The sequence below is a fragment of the Pezoporus occidentalis genome, unplaced genomic scaffold (genome assembly GCF_034315485.1).
Source record: "Pezoporus occidentalis ecotype Australia unplaced genomic scaffold, CSIRO_AGI_Poc_V1 ctg479, whole genome shotgun sequence".
NCBI lineage: Eukaryota > Metazoa > Chordata > Aves > Psittaciformes > Psittacidae > Pezoporus > Pezoporus occidentalis.
The window spans coordinates 1-22,945 of NW_026915812.1; the positions used below are offsets into that span (position 1 = coordinate 1).

The 22,945-nt window shown below is 65.2% G+C and overlaps 4 protein-coding genes across 5 annotated transcripts; 3 read left to right on the forward strand and 1 right to left on the reverse strand.

Moving 5' to 3' along the window:
• Positions 1-292: 292 nt before the first annotated feature.
• On the forward strand, positions 293-6,386 carry SAMD4B (sterile alpha motif domain containing 4B; the record flags this gene model as incomplete). Its single annotated transcript, XM_062636306.1, has 11 exons — positions 293-778; positions 1,225-1,491; positions 1,570-1,679; positions 1,769-1,855; positions 2,261-2,498; positions 3,299-3,384; positions 4,325-4,443; positions 4,601-4,796; positions 5,217-5,322; positions 5,559-5,642; positions 5,768-6,386. Coding segments are annotated over 11 exons (1,808 nt in total), but the record flags the coding sequence as incomplete, so codon positions are not given.
• PAF1 (PAF1 homolog, Paf1/RNA polymerase II complex component) lies at positions 6,299-11,291 on the reverse strand. Its single transcript, XM_062636292.1, has 14 exons — positions 11,234-11,291; positions 10,784-10,813; positions 10,602-10,694; positions 9,424-9,545; positions 9,276-9,342; positions 8,871-8,972; positions 8,674-8,779; positions 8,532-8,600; positions 8,134-8,237; positions 7,924-8,040; positions 7,339-7,467; positions 7,147-7,252; positions 6,972-7,059; positions 6,299-6,883 (listed from the first exon to the last, which is right to left on the reverse strand). The coding sequence occupies exons 1-14, from the start codon at positions 11,281-11,283 to the stop codon at positions 6,480-6,482; spliced, it is 1,587 nt and encodes a 528-aa protein (XP_062492276.1). The 5' UTR covers positions 11,284-11,291; the 3' UTR covers positions 6,299-6,479.
• A 61-nt stretch (positions 11,292-11,352) lies between these two features.
• On the forward strand, positions 11,353-12,961 carry MED29 (mediator complex subunit 29). Its single transcript, XM_062636293.1, has 4 exons — positions 11,353-11,648; positions 11,852-11,910; positions 12,523-12,607; positions 12,712-12,961. Exons 1-4 carry the CDS (start codon positions 11,379-11,381, stop codon positions 12,937-12,939), a joined length of 642 nt encoding a protein of 213 aa, XP_062492277.1. The 5' UTR covers positions 11,353-11,378; the 3' UTR covers positions 12,940-12,961.
• Positions 12,962-14,287: 1,326 nt separating this feature from the next.
• SUPT5H (SPT5 homolog, DSIF elongation factor subunit) lies at positions 14,288-22,868 on the forward strand. Of its 2 annotated transcripts, XM_062636290.1 has the most exons (29): positions 14,288-14,381; positions 14,478-14,637; positions 14,727-14,792; positions 15,252-15,263; positions 15,340-15,409; positions 15,498-15,566; positions 16,192-16,257; positions 16,423-16,453; positions 16,544-16,612; positions 16,830-17,081; positions 17,177-17,266; positions 17,356-17,426; positions 17,526-17,631; positions 17,723-17,816; positions 17,893-18,029; positions 18,114-18,269; positions 18,348-18,494; positions 18,837-18,983; positions 19,255-19,380; positions 19,461-19,545; positions 19,965-20,069; positions 20,158-20,260; positions 20,500-20,627; positions 20,723-20,828; positions 20,929-21,087; positions 21,344-21,512; positions 21,615-21,818; positions 22,082-22,177; positions 22,584-22,868. In XM_062636290.1, exons 1-29 carry the CDS (start codon positions 14,310-14,312, stop codon positions 22,725-22,727), a joined length of 3,240 nt encoding a protein of 1,079 aa, XP_062492274.1. In that variant the 5' UTR covers positions 14,288-14,309; the 3' UTR covers positions 22,728-22,868. The 2 variants fall into 2 exon arrangements, with proteins under 2 accessions (XP_062492274.1, XP_062492275.1); XM_062636291.1 differs by lacking the exon at positions 15,252-15,263.
• The last annotated feature ends 77 nt before the right edge of the window (positions 22,869-22,945 follow it).

Genomic DNA, 22,945 nt, shown 5'->3' on the forward strand with positions numbered 1-22,945 from the left:
CCTCCCCAGTGCCCCTCTAAGCACTCCATGCCACTCCTTAAGGCCTCAGTGACCATCTTGTGTCATCCTTTGGGGACCCCTGAGCCCTCAATGCCCTGCTGGTGCCACCCAGAAGGGCTCATTGCCCGCCCAGTGCCACCCTTTGGGGACCCCTGAGCCCTCAGTGCCCTGCTGATGCCACCCATAAGGACTCACTGACCACCCAGTGCCACCCATAAGGACTCAGTGACCACCCAGGGCCTTCCCAGAGCCACCCTTTGGGGACGCCCCCCCCCCCGTTTCCACCTCTAAGCTCCCCTTTTCCCCCCCCCTCCGGCAGCCGCCATCCGGCAGTGGCCGCAGGAGCCGGCCGAGGCGGCCGTGGCGCTGCTGCTGGCGCACCTCCCGCTGCTGCAGCCAGGCAACGCGGCGGCCAAGGCCGAGTACATGAAGCGGCTGCAGACGGTGCTGGCCTACGCCATCGAGAGCAACCGGTGCGTGGAGGAGAGCCGGCAGCTCCTGTCCTACGCCCTCATCCACCCCGCCACCACCCTGGACGACCGCAGCGCCCTGGCCCTCTGGCTGGGCCACCTCGAGGAGCGCCTGGCTACCGGAGCGCCTCCCCCGGCCCCTCGGGCCCCCCCCTCCTCCTCCCGCCGCCCCCCGGCGCACGAATGGCCCGAGCATGGGGCACCCCCGGAGCTGGGCTCGGCCTGGCCTGAGCCCCCCCCGCGGGAGAACGGGCACCCCCAGTTCCAAGCAGCACCGCCCGGCAGTGGGAATGGGCTGGGGGGAGCAGGTGAGGGCGGGGGGGGGAGGGTTTGTGGTGGGCATAGAAGGGGTTTGGGGGGGATAGAAGGGACAAGGGATGCCGGGAAGGGATTTGGGGGGCAGGGAAGGGACAAGGGGGGACAGGGAAGGGATTTGGGGGGCATAGAAGGGCTTTGGGGAACATAAAGGGGTTTGGAGGGGCTGGGAAGGGATTTGGGGGACAGAAGCGGTTTAGGGGGGCTGGGAAGGGATAAGGGGGGCATAGAGAAAATAAGGGGGGACAGGGGGGAGGTTTGCAGGGTCTGGGAGGGGATAAGGGGGTCATGGAAGGGATTTTGGGGGCTGTGAAGGGGTTTTGGAGGGGCCCATAGGGCTGGGGCGTGATCGGGGGGGGCCATTCAGGGCTGAGCAGAGCCCTGGGGGGGTCACAGAAGCCATGGGGGCTCCCCCCTGACCCCCCTTGTGTCCCCCCAGCTCTGCCCTGCTCACTGCACCCGAGCCCCCTGAAGCGCTCGCTGGGGGTCCCCGGCCCTGCCCCGAGCGAGTGGCCGGGGGGGGGGGGCGGTGCGAGCAGCGAGGACCCCCCCGTGGCCATCCCCCCCCCCACCCCGGGCCGGGGCCCCTTTGGGGACCACGCACCGCTGTCCCCCCAGAGCAGCGTGGCCTCCTCGGGCAGCGAGCACACCGAGGAGGGGCCCCCCGGCAGGAACAGCTTCCAGGAGGATGGCAGCGGCATGAAGGGTGAGGGGGGGCTCAGGGGGGGCCGGGGCGGGCCTGGGTCCTGGTCCTCATGGTATGGACGTGTCCCCCCCACCGCAGATGTCCCCTCATGGCTCAAGAGCCTCCGGCTGCACAAATATGCGGCGCTCTTCTCCCAGATGAGCTACGAGGAGATGATGACGCTGACGGAGCATCACCTCGAGTCGCAGGTACCGAGGGGGAGGACCCTGCTTTGTGTGCCCCCCCATGGCACGAGGGGGCTCCCCCAAACCTGCTCTGTGTCTGTGACCCCCCCCAGAACGTCACCAAGGGTGCGCGGCACAAGATTGCGCTCAGCATCCAGAAGCTGCGCGAGAGGCAGAGCGTGCTCAGGGCGTTGGAGAAGGTGGGGCAGGGCAGCCCTATGGGTCCTCAAGGGTGGCATTGGGTCCCTATGGGGTGCCCCAGGGGTGGTACTGGGTCCCTATGGGGTGGCACTGGGTCCCTGTGGGTCCCTAGGGGTGGTACTGAGTTCCTGTTGGGTGGCATTGGTTCCTTGTGTATCCATGCAGGTGGTACTGGGGTCTTTATGAGTCCCCAAGGGGTGCCGTTGGGTTCCTATGGGGTCTGCAGGGGCGGTACTGAGTGGCACATGGGTCCCCAGCACTGGGTGATGCTCAGTAACTCTTAGGGTTCCCCCGCTTGGCAATGGGTAGCAGTGGGTGGCAGTGGGTGCCAATGAGTGGCTGTGGGTGGCACTGGGTGCCAGTGGGTGGCACTGGGTGTCCCCATTGTTGCCATGTCCCCACAGGACATTTTGGAGGGGGGGAACCTGTGGTCGGCGCTGCAGGAGCTGCAGCAGATTCTCAGCACCCCCATCAAGGGCTTCCGCCCGCCCCCTGCTGCGCCGCCCCCCCCCGAGGGCCCCCCCCCGGGGCCCGGGGAGTCGTTTCCCCCCCCCCCGCACCCAGGCACCGACCCCGAGGCCCCTGCGGCCCCGGTGCCCGATGGGGACATCCCAGGGCAGTTCACCCGCGTCATGGGCAAAGGTGGGGCTGGGGGGAGCATTGGGTGCTGCAGGGGGGCATTGGGTGCTGGGGAGGGTCTGTGGGTGCTGAGGGGGCATTGAGCGCTACGGGGACATCCCAGGGCAGTTCACGTGCGTCATGGGTAAAGGTGGGGCTGGGGGGGCCATTGGGTGCTAAGGGGTGTCTATGGGGGCTGGGGGGGGTCTATGGGGACTGGGGGGCATTGGGTGCTGGGGGGGCATTGCGTGCTGGGGGGGTCTGGGTGCTGGTGGGGCACTGGGTGCTGGAGGGGTCTATGGGTGCTAGGGGTGGCTATTGGTGCTGGGGAAGCATTGGGTGCTAAGGGGGTCTATGGATGCTGGGGGGATGTCTGTGGGTGCCCGGGGTGTCTATGGGTGCTGGGGGGGCGGGGCATTGGGTGCTGGGGGGGGGTCTATGGGTGCTAGGGGCGTCTATGGGTGCTAGGGGTGGCTATTGGTGCTGGGGGGAGCATTGGCTGCTGTGGCAGTCTGTGGGTGCTGGGGAGGTCTGTCGGTGCTGGGGGGGTCTGTGGGTGCTGGGGGAGTCAGGGTGCTGGAAAGGGGGAGTCTATGGGTGCTGCAGGGCCTTAAAGGTGATTGGGGGACCTGAAGGAGTTTGGGGGTGTCGGAGGGATGGTCAGGGGTGCTATGGGTGCCCTGGAGGGTCCATGGTGCCTTGGGGAACCAGGCTGCTCTTGGGGGGGGGGGGGGGTGTCTATGGGTGCCATGGGGCTGTCTATGGGTGCTGGCGGGTGTCTGGGGGTGTCGGGGGGGGGTCCGTGTGTGCTGACCCCCCCGCAGTGTGCACGCAGCTGCTGGTGTCGCGCCCGGACGAGGAGAACATCAGCTCCTACCTGCAGCTGCTGGAGAAGTGCCTGAGCCACGAGGTGAGATCGGGCCCCCCCCCATGGCCTGGGCCCCCCTTGCCATGGCCTGGGCCTGCCCCCCCCCCATGGCCTGTGGCCCCCCCATGGTCTGTGCCCCCTCATGACCTGTGCCCCCCCTCATGACCTGTGCCCCCCCATGGTCTGTGCCCCCCCATGGCCTGTGGCCCCCCCATGGTCTGTGGCCCCCCCCATGGCCTATGCCCTGCCCATGGCCTGTGCCCCCCCTCATGACCTGTGCCCCCCCATGGCCTGTGCCCTCCCCATGGCCTGTGCCCCCCCTCATGACCTGTGCCCCCCCATGGTCTTTCCCCCCCCATGGCCTGTGGCCCCCCCATGGTCTGTGCCCCCCCATGGCCTGTGCCCTGCCCATGGTCTGTGTCCCCCCTCATGACCTGTGCCCCCCCATGGTCTGTGCCCCCCCATGGCCTGTGGCCCCCCCATGGTCTGTGGCCCCCCCCATGGCCTATGCCCTGCCCATGGTCTGTGCCCCCCCTCATGACCTGTGCCCCCCCATGGCCTGTGCCCTCCCCATGGCCTGTGCCCCCCCTCATGACCTGTGCCCCCCCATGGCCTGTGCCCTCCCCATGGCCTGTGCCCCCCCTCATGACCTGTGCCACACCATGGCCTGTGCCCTGCCCCCCCCATGACCTGTGCCCTCCCCATGGCCTGTGCCCCCCCTCATGACCTGTGCCACACCATGGCCTGTGCCCTCCCCATGACCTGTGCCCCCCCTCATGACCTGTGCCACCCCCATGACCTGTGCCCTCCCCATGGCCTGTGGCCCCCCCATGGTCTGTGCCCCCCCTCATGACCTGTGACCCCCCCCCATGACCCTGACCCCCCCCCCCATGGCCTGTGCCCCCCCCATGACCTGTGCCCCCCCATGGCCTGTGCCCTCCCCATGGCCTGTGCCCCCCCTCATGACCTGTGCCACCCCCAGGCGTTCACGGAGACGCAGAAGAAGCGGCTCCTGTCCTGGAAGCAGCAGGTCCTGAAGCTGCTCCGCGCCTGCCCCAAGAAGCTGCCGCTCGACGGCCCCGGCTACCGGCCCCCCAAGGGGTGAGTGCGGCTGGGGGAGGGCACGGGGGAGGGACCCCCCCAGCAGCACAGTGGGACCCTTTGGGTGCTCACTGGGGGCTCCCTGCTCCCCCCATTTCCTCCCTGCTCTGTGCCCCCCTGTGACCCCCTCTTTGTCCCCATCCCGTCCCCCCCACAGCTGGGCCTTCGGCTCCAACTCGCTCCCCATAGCTGGCTCTGTGGGGGGGGCGGGGGGGCGCCGGGGGCAGCGCCCCTTTGTGTGCCCCCCCCGGGCACTCCCCCCCGCCCGCCTGGGGCTGCTGGGACCCGCTGGGGGGGCACCGGCCCCACGGCCCCCCCTGGGAGCACCCCCCCTGAGCACCCAGGGGAGACAGGTGGGTGCTCAGGGGGGGCCTCGGGGGTTGGGGTGCAGATTTGGGCGGGGGGGCTATGGGATTGGGGGGGGGACCTGCGGCCTTTGGGAGGTGTTCTATGGGATTGGGGGGGGTCTTACGGGGTTGGGGGTTCTATGGGATTTGGGGGGAGGGGGTATGGGATTTCGGGGGGGTCCTATGGGATTGGGGGGCTCTTATGGAATGTGGGGGGGTCTTATATGATCCGTGGGGGTCCCATGGGATTTGGGAGGGGCCCCATGGGATTTGGGGGGGTTCTGATGGGATTTGGCTCCCTTTGGTGGCTGGGTTTTGGCCTTTGGAGGGGTTTCTTCCCCCTGAGCTCCCCATGGGGGGGCTCGGGGGGGGCCCTTTATTGGGGTGTCGTCCCCCCCCCTTGTGACCCCCGCTGTCCCTCCCCAGAGCCTGTGGTTCGGGGCGGGGGGAGCCGGGGGGGGCCGCAGTGGGGTGCAGAGAACGCATTCGCTGCCCGTGCACTCGCCCCAGGCGCTGCTCAGCTTCCCCCAGGGTACGGGGGGGGCCTAATAATGAGGGGGGGCGGAAATGGGAGGGGGGGCCTGAAATTCAGGGGGGCCCAAACTGGTGGGGGTCCCCAAAACATGGTGGGCTTTGAAACCCCTTGAGGGGTGGTCCTTGTTTCATCCCCACTTTAGGGGTCCCGGGGGGGGGGAGGTTGAGGGGCTGAGGTGGGGGGGACCCCCCTAAACCACCTTTAATGTGCGTGCCCCCCCCCCCCCCCCCCAGAGTGTCCCCCCCACGGCACGGACCTGGAGATCAACCCCACGCTGGAGTCGCTGTGTCTGAGCATGACGGAGCACGCGCTGGGCGGTGAGGGGGGGGCGCGGGGTGGCACGGGGGGGGGGAGGGTCCCATGGGGGGGGTAAAGCTGCAGTGGGGAGGGGGGCTCCCAGATGGGACGCCCCCCGTGACCTCCCTGTTTCCCCTCCCCACAGACGGCACGGACAAGACCTCGACCATCTGATGGCTCCGCCCCCCCCACATTAAGGGGGGGGGTCAAGGGGGGGTTAACCCCCTTAAGCCCCCCTCCCCCTCCCTTTTAACCCCCCCGAGGGGGGGGAGGGGCTTCCCATAACCCCCCCATCACCCAATGTTGGGGGGGGGTCCCGTGGGGGAGTGGCCTCGCAGGGGGGGGGTGGGCGGGGCCAATGACGTCACGGCGTGCGGGTGGGGCCATGTGACACTACGGGGGGGGCGGGGCTCTCCCGGGTTTTGGGGGGGGTTCCCGTGTTTGACCCTTCCCCCCCCCTCCAGTTTTAGGGCTTTTTTGTTGTGTTTTATTATTATTATTATTATTAATATTAATTTTCTTCCCCCAGCCCCGATGGGGGGGGCGGGGGGGGTGAGAACCCCCTTATTTAGGTACATGGCAACACCCCTCCCCCACCCCCCCTTGGTACAGCCCCTCCCCCCCCTTCCCTCCCCCCTCCCCCCCCCCTTTTAGCGGCCCCTCGCGATAGAAACCGTTATTTTAGATACATTTTATTATGAATCACTTTTGTTATGATAATGGCTGGTAACCATGACAACGGGATTAAAGAGACAACGCGGCAACCCCCGGCCCCAAAACGGTGCTTTTTCACCCCAAAATAGGGGTGGGGGTGGGCGTTCAACCTCACTAAGAGCCCCTGGAGAATCCCCCCGCCTTCAGTCGCTGCTGGACGAGTCGCTGTGGCTCTCGTCTTCCTCCGAGGCCTCACTGGGGGTGAGGTGGGGGCTGCGCGGGGGGCCCCCCCCACCTTCATCGCTGTCGTCTTCCTCCTCCTCCTCCTCTTCCTCCTCCTCATCCTCGTCGTTGTCGCTTCCGAAGATCTCCTCCTGGTCCCGGGCAGCGCGAGCAGCATCGCTGCCCGGACCCCCCCTCACCCGCCGCCCCCCCCGCCCTTCCTCTTCCTCCTCTTCCTCTTCCGCCTCCTCCTCTTCCTCCTCCTCCTCCTCCTCCTCGCTGCGGCCCCGCTCGCTGCTGCTCCCCCCGCGGGAGCCTTCGGCCTCCTCCTCCTCCTCCCCACTTGCGGCTCCTTCGCTCTCGCTGCCCTTCTCACGTTCCTCGTCTATGGGGGGGCAAGGGAAGGATATTGGGGTCCCCAAAATCCCAAATCCCCCTTAAATCATCCCAAAACTACCTACCCCCCCCTTTACCTGAACCTGCTGCCTCCTTCTCTGCCTCCATCTCCTCCTCTTCCTCCTCTTCGGGCTCGTGGTTCTCCAGCTGCGCCCGACGCGCTTCCTGAGGCGGGGAATGGGCATGGGGGGGGGGTCAAGAGGGGACCCTCGAAACACCCCCAAAATGCTCTGTTTTCACCCCAAATCCCACCTGCGCCTCCAGCTCCTTCTCGTTCATGTCCCGGTGCTTCACCACCAGCACCGCGTTGGTGCCCGACTGCACCCCAGCACGGGCCCGGCGCTTGCTCAGCCTCACCCTGCACGGCGGTGGACAAGGACACACACATGGGGTACCCCAAAACAAGCACCGCCCCAGGGACCCCAACCCCCCCAGGGGCCCCACCTGGTCTCCAGCTCGTTGTAGTAGACACCGTCGCCCTCACGGAAGATGAAGAAGTAATTCTCCTCATAGCCTTTGCTCGCCTTGTTCTTCACATTCCAGTTGTATTCCCGGGCGATCTTGTAGTCGTACCTGGGGGGGGACACGGGGGGGAGCTTGGGGGTGTCCTGCTCCCCAATTTCCATTTTTCCGGGCCCAAAATGGGCTGCGGGGTCCATCAGTGCTGGGGATCCATTGAGGTCCATGAGGCTACAGAGCTCCTCGTCCCAGGGCTATAGAGCACCCACAACCTATAGGCCCCCCCCCCCCCAAGTTGTAGAGTACCCCCAACCTATAGCCCAACTCCTAAGCTATAGGGCACCCCCCCAAGCTATAAGGCCACCCCAAGCTACAGGACACTAAGAAGCTGTAGGTCTCCCCCCAAGCTATAGGCCCCCCCAAGCTATAGGGAACCCCCCAAGCTATAGAGCACCCCTAAGCTACAGGACACTCCCAAGCTATAGGGCCCCCACAAGCTATAGAGTTCCCCCCTAAGCTATAGACCCCCCCAAGCTATAGAGCACCCCCCTAAGCTATAGGACCCCCTACACGTCCTCGGGGGCATAGTCCATCTCCTCCTCCAGGTCCCGCTTCCTCTTGCGCAGCGTCTCCTCCACGGGAAGGAAATAGGCCACGAACTGGTTCCCCTCCTCGTCCATCATCCCCCTGTGGGAGGGGGCACAAAGGGAGTTCAATGGGGGTGAATGCCCCTCCCCCCAGTCCCCTCCCAATGTCGGGGTCCCCCCCCGGTCCCACTACCGGATCATGGCCTGGGACATCATCTCCAGTGCGGCCGCGCCACTCGTGTCTTTGGGTGCGGGGTCCGAGTCGAAGATCACTTGTGCACAGGGGTTGATCCACATCTGGGGGGCAGTGGGGGAGATTGGGGGGCAGCAGGGGACCAACAGGACCCCATGGCTCCCCATAGCACCACATGGCTCCCCATAGCACCCTATGGCAACCCATAGCACTCTATGGCACCCCATAGTACCCTGTGGCACCCCACAGCACTCTATGGCTCCCCATAGCACCCTATGGCACCCCACAGCGCCCCGTGGCACCCCATAGCACCCCATGACACCCTCAGTTCTGTAGCACCATGCCTCAGCTTCCCTGATAGGACCCTGGAGCAGGGGTTTGGGGCATCCCCCCCTTACCTTGAAGTCAGGGAACACGGGCATCACCTCCACGGGGGTCACACGGGGTTTGCTGTAGTGCTGCGTGATCTGGGGGGGGGGGCAGGAGGGGTCACCCCCAAAAGAACCCCCCCCACCCCCCCCCCCACCCCAAATCCCTCACCCCCTTCTGAGCATCCTCGAAGGTCTTCTCGATGGCCGCGATTTGGCTCTCGCGGTCCTTGTAGATCTCCTCCTCTGTGAACTGCTGCTTCACCGAGACCCCAATCCTGGGGGGGGGCACAGGCATCATGGGGGGAGGGGGGCATAGTGGGGACCCCAAAACTCCCCCCCACCTTGGACCCCCCCCTCCAGACTCACTTGACCTCGGGTTTCTCATTGGACACCCCATAGCGGTTGAATTCAGTGGAGATATACTCAGTCTTGCGCATCCATGGCACCACCTTGGCATGCTGTTGAGACCTGTGGGGCCATAGCAGGTTATGGGGGGCACAGAGGGGGGTATGGGCTCCCTGTGACCACCAGAGGGGGTTTAGGGGTCCCAAATGAGAGTTATGGGGGCACACAGGTGGTTATGGGGTCCCAATTGGGGGTTCTGGGAGGCACAGAGGGGGTTATGGGGTCCTGTGACCCCCAGAGGAGGTTTAGGGGTCCCCACAGGGGGTTATGGGGTCTCTTGTGCTCCCCAGAGAGGGTTTAGGGGTCCCCATAGGGGGTTATGGTGGGCACAAAGGGGGTTATGGGGTCCCTGTGCTCCCCTGTCACCTTTTGGAGCTGGTGGGTGCCTGGATCTCCTCCTCCAGCAGCTTCTCATCTGCGGGGTCCAGAAGCACTTTGGGGGGCGGGGGGGGGCGTGGTTCAGAAGGAGGCTTTGGGCCACCCCCCCATACCCCCCTGTGCCCCCCCCGCTCACCGCTGGGCTCCACGCGGTACGTGTCGGGGTTGATGAGGTCGATGGTGACGCCCAGGTCAGGCTCTGTGAGCAGGTCGTGCTTGTGCTGCTTCTCCAGTGACGTGGCCTTGTACTGCACGAACCTGGGCGGGGAGCCATGGGGCGCTATGGCTCACCCTGGGGCGCTATGGGTCACCTTGGGGCACTATGGCTCACCTTGGGGCGCTATGGGTCACCTTGGGGCACTATGGCTCACCCTGGGGCGCTATGGGTCACCTTGGGGCACTATGGCTCACCTTGGGGCACTATGGCTCACCCTGGGGCGCTATGGGTCACCTTGGGGCACTATGGCTCACCCTGGGGCACTATGGGTCACCTTGGGGCGCTACGGGTCACTCTGGGGCGCTATGGCTCACCCTGGTGTACTATGGGTCACCTTGGGGCTCTATGGATCACCCTGGGGCACTATGGGTCACCTTAGGGCGCTATGGGTCACCCTTGGGATGCTATGGCTCACCCTGGTGTACTATGGGTCACCTTGGGGCTCTATGGATCACCCTGGGGCACTATGGGTCACCCTGGGGCACTATGGGTCACCTTGGGATGCTATGGCTCACCCTGGGGCACTATGGGTCACCTTAGGGCGCTATGGGTCACCCTGGGGCACTATGGGTCACCTTGGGGCGCTACGGGTCACTCTGGGGTGCTATGGCTCACCCTGGTGCACTATGGGTCACCTTGGGGCGCTATGGATCACCCTAGGGTGCTATGGGTCACCCTGGGGCGCTATGGGTCACCTTCGGGCACTATGGGTTACCCTGGGGCATTACAGGGTGCTCTGGGTCACCTTGGGGTGGTATGGGGTGCACTGGGGTGGATGTGGAGCACAATAGGGTGCTACAGCATGCAGGTAGATCACTGTAGGGTGGATGTGGGGTGCCATAGGGTTTCTGGGTGCTGGTACTGGCACTCATCGAAGGGCTATTTAGTGAGCTATAGGGTGCTGTAAGGGTCTATGGGTCTCTATGGGGTTGCTATGGGTCTCTATGGATTGCTATGGGTCACTATGGTGTCTCTATGGGTCTCTATGGGTCGCTATAGGTCTTGGTCTCTGTGGGTCACTATGGGGTTTCTGTGGGTCTCTATGGGTCTCTATGGATTTCTATAGGGCGCAGTGGGTCTTAGTGGGGCGTGGTTACCGGCTCTGGTCGAAGGGGTAGGTGATGAACTTGGGGTCAAAGGGGATGTCGGGGAGGCTGTTGCAGTACTTGACCCGGCACACGACACCTGACCTGGAGTCAAAGGTCAGGGGTCAGTGGGGGGTCAAGGGTCAGGGGTCAATAGGGGAGGGGAAGGCCCAACCCCCCCCCCCCCAACTCACCGCTCAGGCAGCGTCCGGTGGGAGCTGGGCCTGGGGGGAGGGGGGAACACGGGAGCTGTGATGTCATCAGGGACACCGTGTGACGTCACCAGCCCCTGTGATGTCATCGACTCCCATGCCGTAGCGACCCTGTGATGTCATCACTCTACACGACATCATGAGCACCCCCCCATGATGTCACAAAAATTCCCACGACGTAAAGGGCTCCCCTCCCCCCACGTTCTGTGACGTCATGAAGGGCCCCACCTGCCTCACGCTTGCGCTATGACGTCACGCACCGCCCCCTCCCCCCCCGTTCTCGACACGCCCTATGACGTCAGGAGGCCGCGCTGGGGTCGCGCCCCCTCCACGCGCGCTATGACGTCAGAAGCATGCCCGACCTCCGAGCCCCCCCGACCGTGACGTCACGCCGGTGACATCACGCCCCCTTCCCCCTCCCCGCGGCCGCACCTGTGCCCGGGCTCCTCGCGCTGCGCCTGCGTCTGGATGGTGGGAGCCATGGCGGGGCGCGGCCCGCACCGCTTCCGGCAGCCGCTAGGGGGCAGGACCCCTTCCCCGTGACGTCACTTCCCGCCGCGCCGGAAGCGGAGGCAAGATGGCGGCGCCCACGCAGCAGCAGCAGCAGCAGCAACAACCGGGGCCGGGGCCGGGGCCGGGGCCTGGCCCGGGGCCGCCCCCTCCCCCCGCCGCCGCCGCCGCCGCCGCCGCCGCCCCGGCCGCCCCCCCCAACGCGCCGGGGCCGGGCGCGGGCCCCGCTCCGCCGCAGGGGCCGCCGCTCCCCGCGCAGGCCGCGGCGCAGGCGCAGGACGTGGACCCGGGGCAGCGGCTGCGGGTGCTGCTGCCGCAGCTCAAGGAGAGCCTCGCGGTGGGCGGGGCCTCGGGGGGTGGGCGGGGCTGACGGGAGGAGGGAGCCAATGGGGGCGGACGGGTTAAGTGTGGGCGGGGCTTTGAGTGAATTGGCGTGGGCACTTGGGAGAGGGCGTGGCTTGGGGCGTCCCCGTGTGACCCCAATGTAGCGCTATGGAGGGGCTGTGACCTCGTGTGAAACCTCCTGACCCCGCCCCCCAGACGCTGATGAAGGTGGCGGCGCAGAACCTGGTGCAGAACTCCAGCATCGACAATGGGCAGTGAGTGACCCCCCTGCACCCCAGGGACCCCCCCGGATCCCCCAGTGACCCCCCTGCACCCCCAGGGACCCCCCCGGATCCCCCAGTGACCCCCCTGCACCCCAGGGACCCCCCCGGATCCCCCAGTGACCCCCCTGCACCCCAGGGACCCCCCCGGATCCCCCAGTGACCCCCCTGCACCCCAGGGACCCCCCCCGGACCCCCCAGTGACCCCCCTGCACCCCCAGGGACCCCCCCCGGACCCCCCAGTGACCCCCCTGCACCCCAGGGACCCCCCCGGATCCCCCAGTGACCCCCCTGCACCCCCAGGGACCCCCCCCGGACCCCCCAGGGACCCCCCAGTGACCCCCCTGCACCCCCAGTGAACCCACCCGGACCCCCCTGCACCCCCAGGGACCCCCCCCGGACCCCCCAGGGCCCCCAGTGACCCCCCCCCGGACCCCCCAGTGCCTCCCAGTGCCCCCAGTGACCCCCCCCAGTGACCCCTCAGTGCCCCCCCGGACCCCCCTGTGCCCCCAGTGACCCTCCTGGACCCTCCCAGTGTCTCCCCGGATCCCCCCAGTAACCCCCATTGCCCCCCAGTAACCCCCATACACCCTGTCCCCCCCCCAGGAAGAGCGCCGAGGGGCCGCTGCAGCGCTTTGACAAGAGCCTGGAGGAGTTCTATGCCCTGTGCGACCAACTGGAGCTGTGCCTGGTGAGGGACCCCTCTATACCCCCCATAACCACCCCATAGCCCCTCATAAACCCCCATGGCATCCCATAATCCCCCCAGCCACTCTCTGTGCCCCTCCCCCACAGCGCCTGGCCCACGAGTGCCTCTCGCAGAGCTTCGACAGCGCCAAGCACGCACCGGGGCTGGTACCAGCAGCACCCAAGGGGGAGGGGGGCCCCGGGGAGCCGCTGCCCTACACCCAGTACCTGCCCCTCATCAAGGCCCAGATTGCGGGTGCCAAGGACATCCACAACGCACTGCTGGAGGGGGCCAACAAGATCACTGGGAAGCTGCCCCCCCCGGGGGGGCCCTGAGCGATGGGGGTGGATCCCCACCATGGGGTGATGGATCCCCATGGGTGATGGACTCCCTCATGGATGATGGACCCATCTATGGGAGATGGACACATCCATGGGGTGATGGACCTCCCATGGGTGATGGACCCGTCCATGGGTAATGGACCTGTCCATAGAGTGATGGATCCCCATGGTTGATGGACTCATCCATGGGTGATGTATCCCAATGGTTGATGGACTCATCCATGGGTGATGGACCCATCCATGGGGTGACGGACCCCTCTGTGGGTAATGGACCTGTCCATGAGGTGATGAACCCATCCATGGGGTGATGGATCCCCCATGAGTGATGGACCTGTCCAATACTCCCATGGGGGGATAAAGGGATTTGGGGGTGGGGGGTGCCCTGTTTTGGAGTCCCTGTGCTGGGTTTTGGGTCTCGGGGAGGGGGTGTCATGGGGTGCTCCCCCCTCTCCCCCCAGCTTTGGGGGAAAATTGCCTGGTTTGGGGTAAATAAAGTGTGGGTTTTTTTCTGGTATCAGATGTGTGGTGGACGGGGATGCGGCTGGGGGACACGGGGATAGCATTGGATGCACTGGGATAGCACTGGGGACACTGGGATAGCACTGGGAGCACTGGGGTAGCATTGGGGACACTGGGATAGCATTGGGGACACTGCAGGGGCACGGGGATGGCGCTGTCTCCGTCTCCGTCCGCTGCCACCTCTTTTGTCCCTCCCGCGCCGCCGTCGCCGCGGTCGTGCTCTGAACGTGAGCTCGGGCGGTGCTTTCGGCCCAGCCCCGTCACGTGATGTTGCCGCAGCTCTCGCGAGAGGAGGCGGGACCGGGGCCCTGACGGGGGCCGAGGCCAAGACCGGGACGGGACCGGGCCAGGCCCAAGAGCCGGGTCCGGCCGCAGCGGGAGCGCAGCGGGGCCCGCGCCTGGAGAGCGGCCGGGCCGGAGCCTAGAGCGGAGCGATCGAGCCCAGCGGAGCGAGGGACCCCCGGCGGGCCCATTGGAACCCCCTTAGGCCCCGCTGGGCCCCCATAGAACCCCTCAGGCCTCATAGAACACCCCCATAAGACCCCCCAGGACCCACAGAACACCCCCATAGGGCCCCCGAGGCCCCATAGAACACCCCCATAGGACTCCTCAGGCCCCATAGAACACCCCCATAGGACTCCTCAGGCCCCATAGAACACCCTCATAGGACCCCTCAGGCCCCATAGAACACCCCCATAGGACCCCTCAGGCCCCATAGAACACCCCCATAGGACCCCTCAGGCCCCATAGAACAGCCCCATAGGACCCCTCAGGCCCTATAGAACACTCCCATAGGACCCCCCAGGACCCATAGGACCCCCATAGGTGCCCCACCCGGCCCCACGATGTCGGACAGTGACGACAGCAACTTCTCTGAGGACGAGAGTGAGCGCAGCAGCGAGGCTGAGGAGGCCGAGGTGAGGCCAAAGCTGCCCCCACTCCGTTATGTGTCTGGGGGGGGATGTGGGGAGCAGGTGCCCTCCTTCACCCCCCCCATCCATCACGCCCCATAGGCCGAGGAGGAGCATGCCAGCGCCGCAGGCAGCGAGAAAGAGGAGGCCGAGGAGGAGGAGGAGGAGGAGGAAGAGGAATACGATGAGGAAGAGGAGGAGGAAGACGATGACCGCCCTGCCAAGAAGCCCCGGCACGGGGGCTTCATCCTGGATGAGGCCGGTGGGTCCTGGGGGGCAGGCGGGGGGTGATGGGGGGGTTTGGGGTCACTGGTACACCCCAGCCCCACTCACCCCCCCTGGCCCCCCCAGATGTGGATGATGAGTACGAGGATGAGGATCAATGGGAGGATGGAGCCGAGGACATCCTGGAGAAAGGTGAGGAGGGCCATCCCCCGTTTAGGGGTGTGTGTCCCCCTGCAGAGCAGGGGCAGACACCGGTGGTGCAGCCCCACAGCAGGGGGGCCCCCCCGATCCCCCCCACGTCTGTGTCAGCCCATCTCATCCGCGCTCCCTGCGGGCTTCCGGGGCTTCTCCTGACACCCTTTCCCTGTTCCCAACCCCCTTTTCCCTTTTCCCAATCCCCTTTCCCTGCTCCTGATCCCTTTTCCCTCTTCCTGACCCCTTTTCCCTGCTCCTCATCCCTTTTCTCTCTTCTCAATCCCCTTTTTCTTCTTCCTAGTCTGGTTTTCCTCCTTTTCCCCTCCTCCTAGCCACTTTCCCTCCCTCTTCCCTGCTCCCTGCCCCCGCTCCTAACGCTGCCTCCCCTTTGTCCCGCGGGGGGTTCTCGTGCCGCTCATTCGCTCCATCTCCACCGTCATTCCTTGTCCTGGGAAGAGGAGATCGAAGGTAAGCCCCCCCCGATCCCCCCGTTCCCATTGGGATCCCCCTTCACCCCCAGCCCTCACCTTCCTCTTCCTTGCAGCTTCCAACATTGACAACGTGGTGCTGGATGAGGATCGCTCTGGAGCGCGGCGCCTGCAGAACCTCTGGAGGTGACACGGGGTGGCATTCCCGGCACCCGGCATTCCCTGGGTCTGGGGGGGTCTCCATTGAGCCCCTTTTCCTCTTGCTCTTCCTCAGGGATCAGCGGGAGGAAGAGCTGGGCGAGTATTACATGAAGAAATATGCCAAGTCCTCAGTGGGAGAGACGTGAGTCCCAATGCACATCCCATTCCCATCCCATTGCATTGCATCCTGATCGCATCCCATCCCGACCCCGTCTCATCCCATTCCCATCCCATTGCATCCTATCCTGATCGCATCTCATCCCATTTCCATCCCATTGCATCTCATCCCGATCACATCCCATCCCATTGCATCCCATCCCAATCCCATCTCATCTCATTCCCATCTCATTGCATCCCATCCTGACCACATCTCATCCCATTCCCATCCCATTGCATCCCATCCCGATCTCATCCCATTCCCATCCCATTGCATCCCATCCTGATCTCATCCCATTCCCGTCCCATTGCATCTCATCCCGATCCCATCTCATCCTGTTCCCATTTTATTGCATCCCATCCCGATCACATCTCGTCCCATTCCCATCCCATTGGCGTCTCATCCCGATCCCATCTCATCGCATTCCCATCCCATTGCATCCCATCCCGATCCCATCTCATTTCATTCCCATCTCATTGCATCCCATCCTGACCCTATCTCATCCCATTCCCATCCTATTCCCATCCCATCTGACCCCATCTCATCCCATTCCCATCCCATCCCGACCCCATCTCATCCCGATCCCTTCCGGTATTCCCCCTTTCCCCAGTGTTTACGGCGGCTCCGATGAGCTCTCAGATGACATCACCCAACAGCAGCTGCTGCCGGGGGTCAAGTGAGTCCCAGCGGGAATGGGGTGTATTTGGGATGGATTTGTAGGAGCTGGGGGCATTTGGGATGGATCAAGTGGGAAATGGCGGGGGGGGGGGGCTCGGGGCCTAAGGGGGTTTGGATGCAAACAGAAGGAACTGGAGCCGCGGCTCCCTCTGTGCTCCTGCAGGGACCCCAACCTCTGGACCGTAAAGTGCAAGGTGGGTGCTGGGGTGGGGGACAAGTGGGGGTCCACGTGTGCCCCCCCAAACCCCTCTTTTCCACCCCCATAACCCCTTTACCCCCCCTAGATCGGGGAGGAGCGCTCCACCGCCATTGCCCTCATGCGCAAGTTCATCGCTTACCAGTTCACTGACACGGTGAGGCCCAGCCCGGTGCCATCCTGGTGCCATCCCCACCCTATCCCCCCCCATCCCCGCCGTATCCCCACCGTGCGCTCACCCTATCCTCACCGTACCCCCACCCTATCTCCACCATGTCCCCACCCTATCCCCACCCTGTCCCCACCGTATCCTCACCCTCTCTCCACCATGTCCCCACCGTATCCTCACCGTATCCACCCCCCCTGCCCTGCAGCCGCTGCAGATCAAGTCGGTGGTGGCACCGGAGCACGTCAAGGGCTACATCTACGTGGAGGCCTACAAACAGACGCACGTGAAGCAGGCAATCGAGGGCGTGGGCAACCTGCGCCTGGGCTACTGGAACCAGCAGATGGTCCCCATCAAGGAGATGACCGACGTGCTCAAGGTGGTCAAGGAGGTCACCAACCTCAAGCCGAAGTCCTGGGTGCGCCTCAAGAGAGGCATCTACAAGGATGACATCGCCCAAGTAATGGGGGCATGGGGGGCAGCAATGGGGCGGGGGGGGCACACACACACAGAGCAAGGGGTGGGGAGGGCTTAGCCCCCCGTGGTGCCCCCCAGGTGGATTACGTGGAGCCCAGCCAGAACCAGATCTCCCTCAAGATGATTCCTCGCATCGACTTCGACCGCATCAAAGCCCGCATGAGCCTGGTGAGAGCAGCCAGGGCCTTTCCTGGGCCGTCCCAGTGCTGCTTGTCCCCCTGCCTTCCCCCCCCTCACCCCTTCCCTGGCCCCTGCAGAAGGACTGGTTCGCCAAGAGGAAGAAGTTCAAGAGACCCCCCCAGCGCCTTTTTGATGCCGAGAAGATCCGGTAAGACCCCACTTGGGGGCACCAATTGCCCCCCCATGAGGAAACGCCCCCCTGGGGAGGAGCCTCCTGCCCACCCTGGGGGGTTCGGGTCTGTCCCAGGTCCCTGGGAGGGGACGTGGCCTCCGATGGGGATTTCCTCATCTTCGAAGGGAACCGCTACAGCCGGAAGGGGTTCCTGTTCAAGAGCTTTGCGATGTCGGCCGTGGTGAGCCCCGGGCTTGGACCAGCCCCATCACTAACACCCAGACCCCCCCCTTTGCGCCCCGGCTTGGGGTCACTCCATCCCCTTGCCATAGATCACAGAGGGGGTGAAGCCGACACTGTCAGAGCTGGAGAAGTTTGAGGACCAGCCCGAAGGCATCGACCTGGAGGTGGTGACGGAGAGCACAGGTACCCGGTGCCGCCGCCGGCTCCCATCCCCGGTCACCATCCCCGGTGCGCCGGTGCCATCCCCTCCGCTCCCTAGGGAAGGAGCGGGAGCACAACTTCCAGCCGGGAGACAACGTGGAGGTGTGCGAGGGGGAGCTCATCAACCTGCAGGGCAAGATCCTCAGTGTGGACGGCAACAAGATCACCATCATGCCCAAGCACGAGGACCTCAAGGTCAGCATCGCCCCGGGAGCCCCCTGCACCCCTCCCCATGTCCTGTATCCCTGCATCCATGGCCCTCATCCTGCTCTATCCCAGGACATGCTGGAGTTCCCGGCCCAGGAGCTGCGCAAGTACTTCAAGATGGGCGACCACGTGAAGGTGATCGCGGGGCGCTTTGAGGGCGACACTGGCCTCATCGTGCGCGTGGAGGAGAACTTCGTCATCCTCTTCTCTGACCTCACCATGCACGAGGTGCCAGGGAGGGAATGGGGGGAAGGGGGGGGTGGCGGGGTGGGTCTGGGCTCAATCCTGACTCTTCCCCCCCAACAGCTGAAGGTGCTGCCCCGAGACCTGCAGCTCTGCTCGGAGACGGCCTCCGGGGTGGATGTTGGGGGGCAGCACGAGTGGGGGGAGCTGGTGCAGCTCGACCCCCAGAGCGTGGGGGTCATCGTGCGCCTGGAGCGGGAGACGTTCCAGGTACCCCCATGGGCAACCATAACCCCCCCCCCCCATGGACACCCATAACCCCCCCATGGACACCCATAACCTCCCCCATGGACACCCATAACCACCCCATGAACACCCATAACCTCCCCCATGGACACCCATAATGCATAGACACCCATAACCCCCCCATAGATACCCATAATCCCCTCATGGACACCAACACCCGCCAAGGACACCAACCCTTTCTTGGTGCTACCATAACTACATCCCACGGGTATCTCCCCCCTCAGCCTCCTACCATAGGGGTTCCTCATCCCCATGGGGGGTCCCCCTTGCTGTGCCCCCCTCCTCGCCATGCTGTGCCCCCCCCAGGTGCTGAATATGTACGGGAAGGTGGTGACAGTGCGGCACCAGGCGGTCACCAGGAAGAAGGACAATCGCTTCGCTGTGGCGCTGGACTCGGAGCAGAACAACATCCACGTCAAGGACATCGTCAAAGTCATTGATGGGCCCCATTCGGTGGGTGCTGGGGGGGGCCAGGGGGATCCAGGCCATTGGTGCCCCTCCTGGCACCTTGGGGGTGGTCCTTGGTGCCCCTCCTGACACCCTGGGGATGGTCCCTGGGGTCCCTCCTGGCACCTTGGGAATGGTCCTTGGGGTCCCTCCAGCCCCACAGGGCTGTCGAATCCATCCCGTCACAGCAGGATGGACCCAGCCTCATCCCGGGGGCTTAGCCCCCCCCCCCCCCCCCCCTTTTTCCTGCTGTTCACCCCTTGTGTTCCTGTGATAGGGCCGGGAAGGGGAGATCCGGCACCTCTTCCGCGGCTTCGCCTTCCTGCACTGCAAGAAGCTGGTGGAGAATGGGGGCATGTTCGTGTGCAAGACCAGGCACCTGGTGCTGGCTGGGGGCTCCAAGGTGGGATCCCCCCCTTTATCCTGAATCCCACCCCTCCTTTATCCCGTATCCCCCCCATTCCGAAGCTTTTCCTCACGCAGCCCCGGGACGTCACCAACTTCACCATCGGCGGCTTCGCGCCCATGAGCCCCCGCATCAGCAGCCCCATGCACCCCAGTGGTGCTGGTGAGTTCCTGGGGGGGGGGGGGGTGAGTTCCCATCCCTGATCCTGGCTCCATCCCCATCCCGGCTCCATCCCAATCCCGGCTCCATCCCCATCCCATCCCCAACCCGGCTCCATCCCCATTCCGTCCCCATCCTGCCTCCATCCCATTTCCTTCCCCACTCCCGTCTCTATCCATGTCCTGACTACATCCCAATCCTATCTCCATCCCTATCCCGTCCCCATGCTGGCTCCATCCCCATCCCGTTCCAATCCCATTTCCATCCCCGTCCTGTCTCTATCCCCATCCCATCCCCATCCCATCTCCATCTCCATCCCAATTGCATCCCATCCCGGCTCCATCCTGTCCCTATCCCGTCCCCGTCCCGTCCCTGTCCCATCCTGATCCCATTTCCATCCCCATCCCGGCTCCATCCCTCAGGCCAGCGCGGAGGCTTCGGCTCCGGCGGGATGAGCCGTGGCCGCGGGCGCCGGGACAACGACCTCATTGGCCAGACCGTGCGCATCTCTCAGGGGCCCTACAAAGGTGGGTGCCCTCTGACCCGCCCCCCCCACCCAGGGCAGGGAGGATCCCCCCGGGTGCCCCCCCCATCGCCCCCCCTGTTGCCCTCCAGGGTACATCGGGGTGGTGAAGGATGCCACCGAGTCCACGGCGCGCGTGGAGCTGCACTCGACCTGCCAGACCATCTCCGTGGACCGGCAGCGCCTCACCACCGTGTGAGTGGGGCCCGTGGGGTGGGCAGCACCCAGCAGGGGACCAATGGGGCTGGGCAGCACCCAGCAGGGGTCTCCATGGGGCTGGGCAGCACCCAACGGGGGACCCCATGGCTGGGCAGCATCCAATGGGGACCCCATGGGGCAGGGCAGCACCCAATGGGGGACCCTGTGGGGCAGGGTAGCACCCAATAGGTGCCCCCTTGGCCCCCCCCAGGGCTCAGTGTCTCTGTGTCCCACAGGGGCTCGCGGCGGCCGGGGGGGATGACCTCTGCCTATGGGCGCACCCCCATGTACGGCTCCCAGACCCCCATGTATGGCTCTGGGTCTCGCACCCCCATGTACGGCTCCCAGACCCCCCTGCACGATGGTGAGTGAGGGGGGGCACGGGGATGGGATGGGATGGGGGGGCCCAACTGGGCTTGGGGCCCCCCCCTCACTGTGGGTCTGTTTGGTGGGGCACAGGCAGCCGCACCCCACACTATGGATCCCAGACCCCACTGCATGACGGGAGCCGCACCCCAGCCCAGAGCGGGGCCTGGGACCCCAACAACCCCAACACCCCCTCCAGGTAGGTGTGGGGGGAACCCCTGCTATGGGGCAGCCCCACTTTGGGGGGTCGTCCCCCTTCCCTCACCATGATCCCTTCCCCTTTATCCCCTCCCCCATAGGGCGGATGAGGACTTCGAGTACGGCTTCGACGACGAGCCCACCCCGTCCCCGCAGGGATATGGGGGGACCCCGAACCCCCAAACCCCCGGGTACCCTGACCCCTCATCCCCACAGGTCAACCAGCCCTACAACCCCCAGACCCCTGGCACGCCGGCCATGTGAGTGTGGGCACCCCACAGCCAGGAGGGGGGACCCCAAACATGGGGCTGGGAGGGGAATGGTGAGGGGGGTACCCCAACCATGGGTCTGTGGGGACCCCAAACAATGGACTGAGGGGGGAATGCTGATGGGGGGACCCCACATATGGGTCTGTGGGGACCCCAACCATGGGTCTATGGGGACCCCAAACACGGGGCTGGGGGGCCCGGTGCTGATGGCTCCCATGGGGGGCTCCGGTCCTGTCCCCTCCCCCAGGTACAACACGGAGCAGTTCTCCCCCTACGCGGTGCCGTCGCCGCAGGGCTCGTACCAACCCAGCCCCAGTCCCCAGAGCTACCACCAGGTAGCTCCCAGCCCCGTGGGCTACCAGAACAGCCACTCGCCGGCCAGCTACCACCCGACGCCATCCCCCATGGCTTATCAGGTACCCATAGGGCCCTATGGAGCCCTGTAGAGCCCTACAGAGCCCTATAGCGCCCCATAGCCACCTCCCATCCCTTTAACCCCCTTTGTGCCCCCCCCCCAGGCCAGCCCCAGCCCCAGCCCTGTGGGGTACAGCCCCATGACCCCTGGGGCACCGTCGCCAGGGGGGTACAACCCGCACACCCCGGGCTCGGGCATCGAGCAGAGCTCCAGCGACTGGGTCACCACCGACATCCAGGTGAAGGTGCGGGACACGGCGCTCGACAGCCCCAGTGTGGGGCAGACCGGGGTCATCCGCAGCGTCACGGTGAGCCCCACTGGGGGGGGGGGGGCCGGGGGGGTCTATGGGGGTGTATAGGGGGTGTATAGGCATGTATAAGGGTGTATATGGGGTGTGTAGGGGTGTATGGGGGTGTACATGGGATGTATGGGAGTGCATAAGGGTGTATATGGGGTGAATTGGGGTGTATATGGGGTTTATATGGGGTGTATAGGTGTATGGGGGTGTATAGGGGGTGTATGAGGGTGTATAGGGGTGTATATGGGGGTGCTGACACCCCCGCCCCACAGGGGGGGATGTGCTCTGTGTACCTCAAGGACAGCGAAAAGGTGGTGAGCATCTCCAGCGAGCACCTCGAGCCCGTCACCCCCACCAAGAGCAACAAGGTATGGCCGTGGCGCACCCCATAGGATACCCCAGAGCCCCATAGCATATCCCAGAGCCCCGTCGGTTACCCCAGAACCCCATGGGATGCCCCAGAGCCCCATAGGGTACACCAGAGCCCCATAGGATACCCCAGAGCCCCATAGGGTACCCCAGAGCCCCACAGGAATTCCATGAGACCTCCAGAACCCAGTGGGGATCCCCAACACCATGGGGCACCTCCAGACACATGGGACTCTCACAGCCCCACAGGGCAACCCCCAACCCCATAGGTTTCCCCCCTCCATGGCCCTCACCCCATGGCCCCTCATAGACCTCCTAGAACCACACACCCAACCCCTCTGCACCCCCAAAGTCCCCTTTCCCCCCCATTGCACCCCTCCCCCTGACCCCACTGCTGCCCCTCAGGTGAAGGTGATCCTGGGTGAGGACCGGGAAGCCACTGGGATCCTGCTCAGCATCGATGGAGAGGACGGGATCGTCCGCATGGACCTGGAGGAGCAGCTCAAGATCCTCAACCTGCGCTTCCTCGGGAAGCTGCTGGAGGCCTGAGGCCCACCCCGCAACCCCGTGGTCTTGTGCCCTCCATTTCCCCCCATTTCCCTTCCATTTCCCCCCTATTTCTCCCCCTCTTCCCATCCCTGCCGGTTGTAGCAAGGTTTAGATGTCAAATAAACGCCTGTGGCTGCGGCACCCTATTTTCCATGCTCTCCTCTATGGGGCGGGCCCCATAGGGTGGGGGTTGGGGATGAAATTGGGACCCCCCCCCA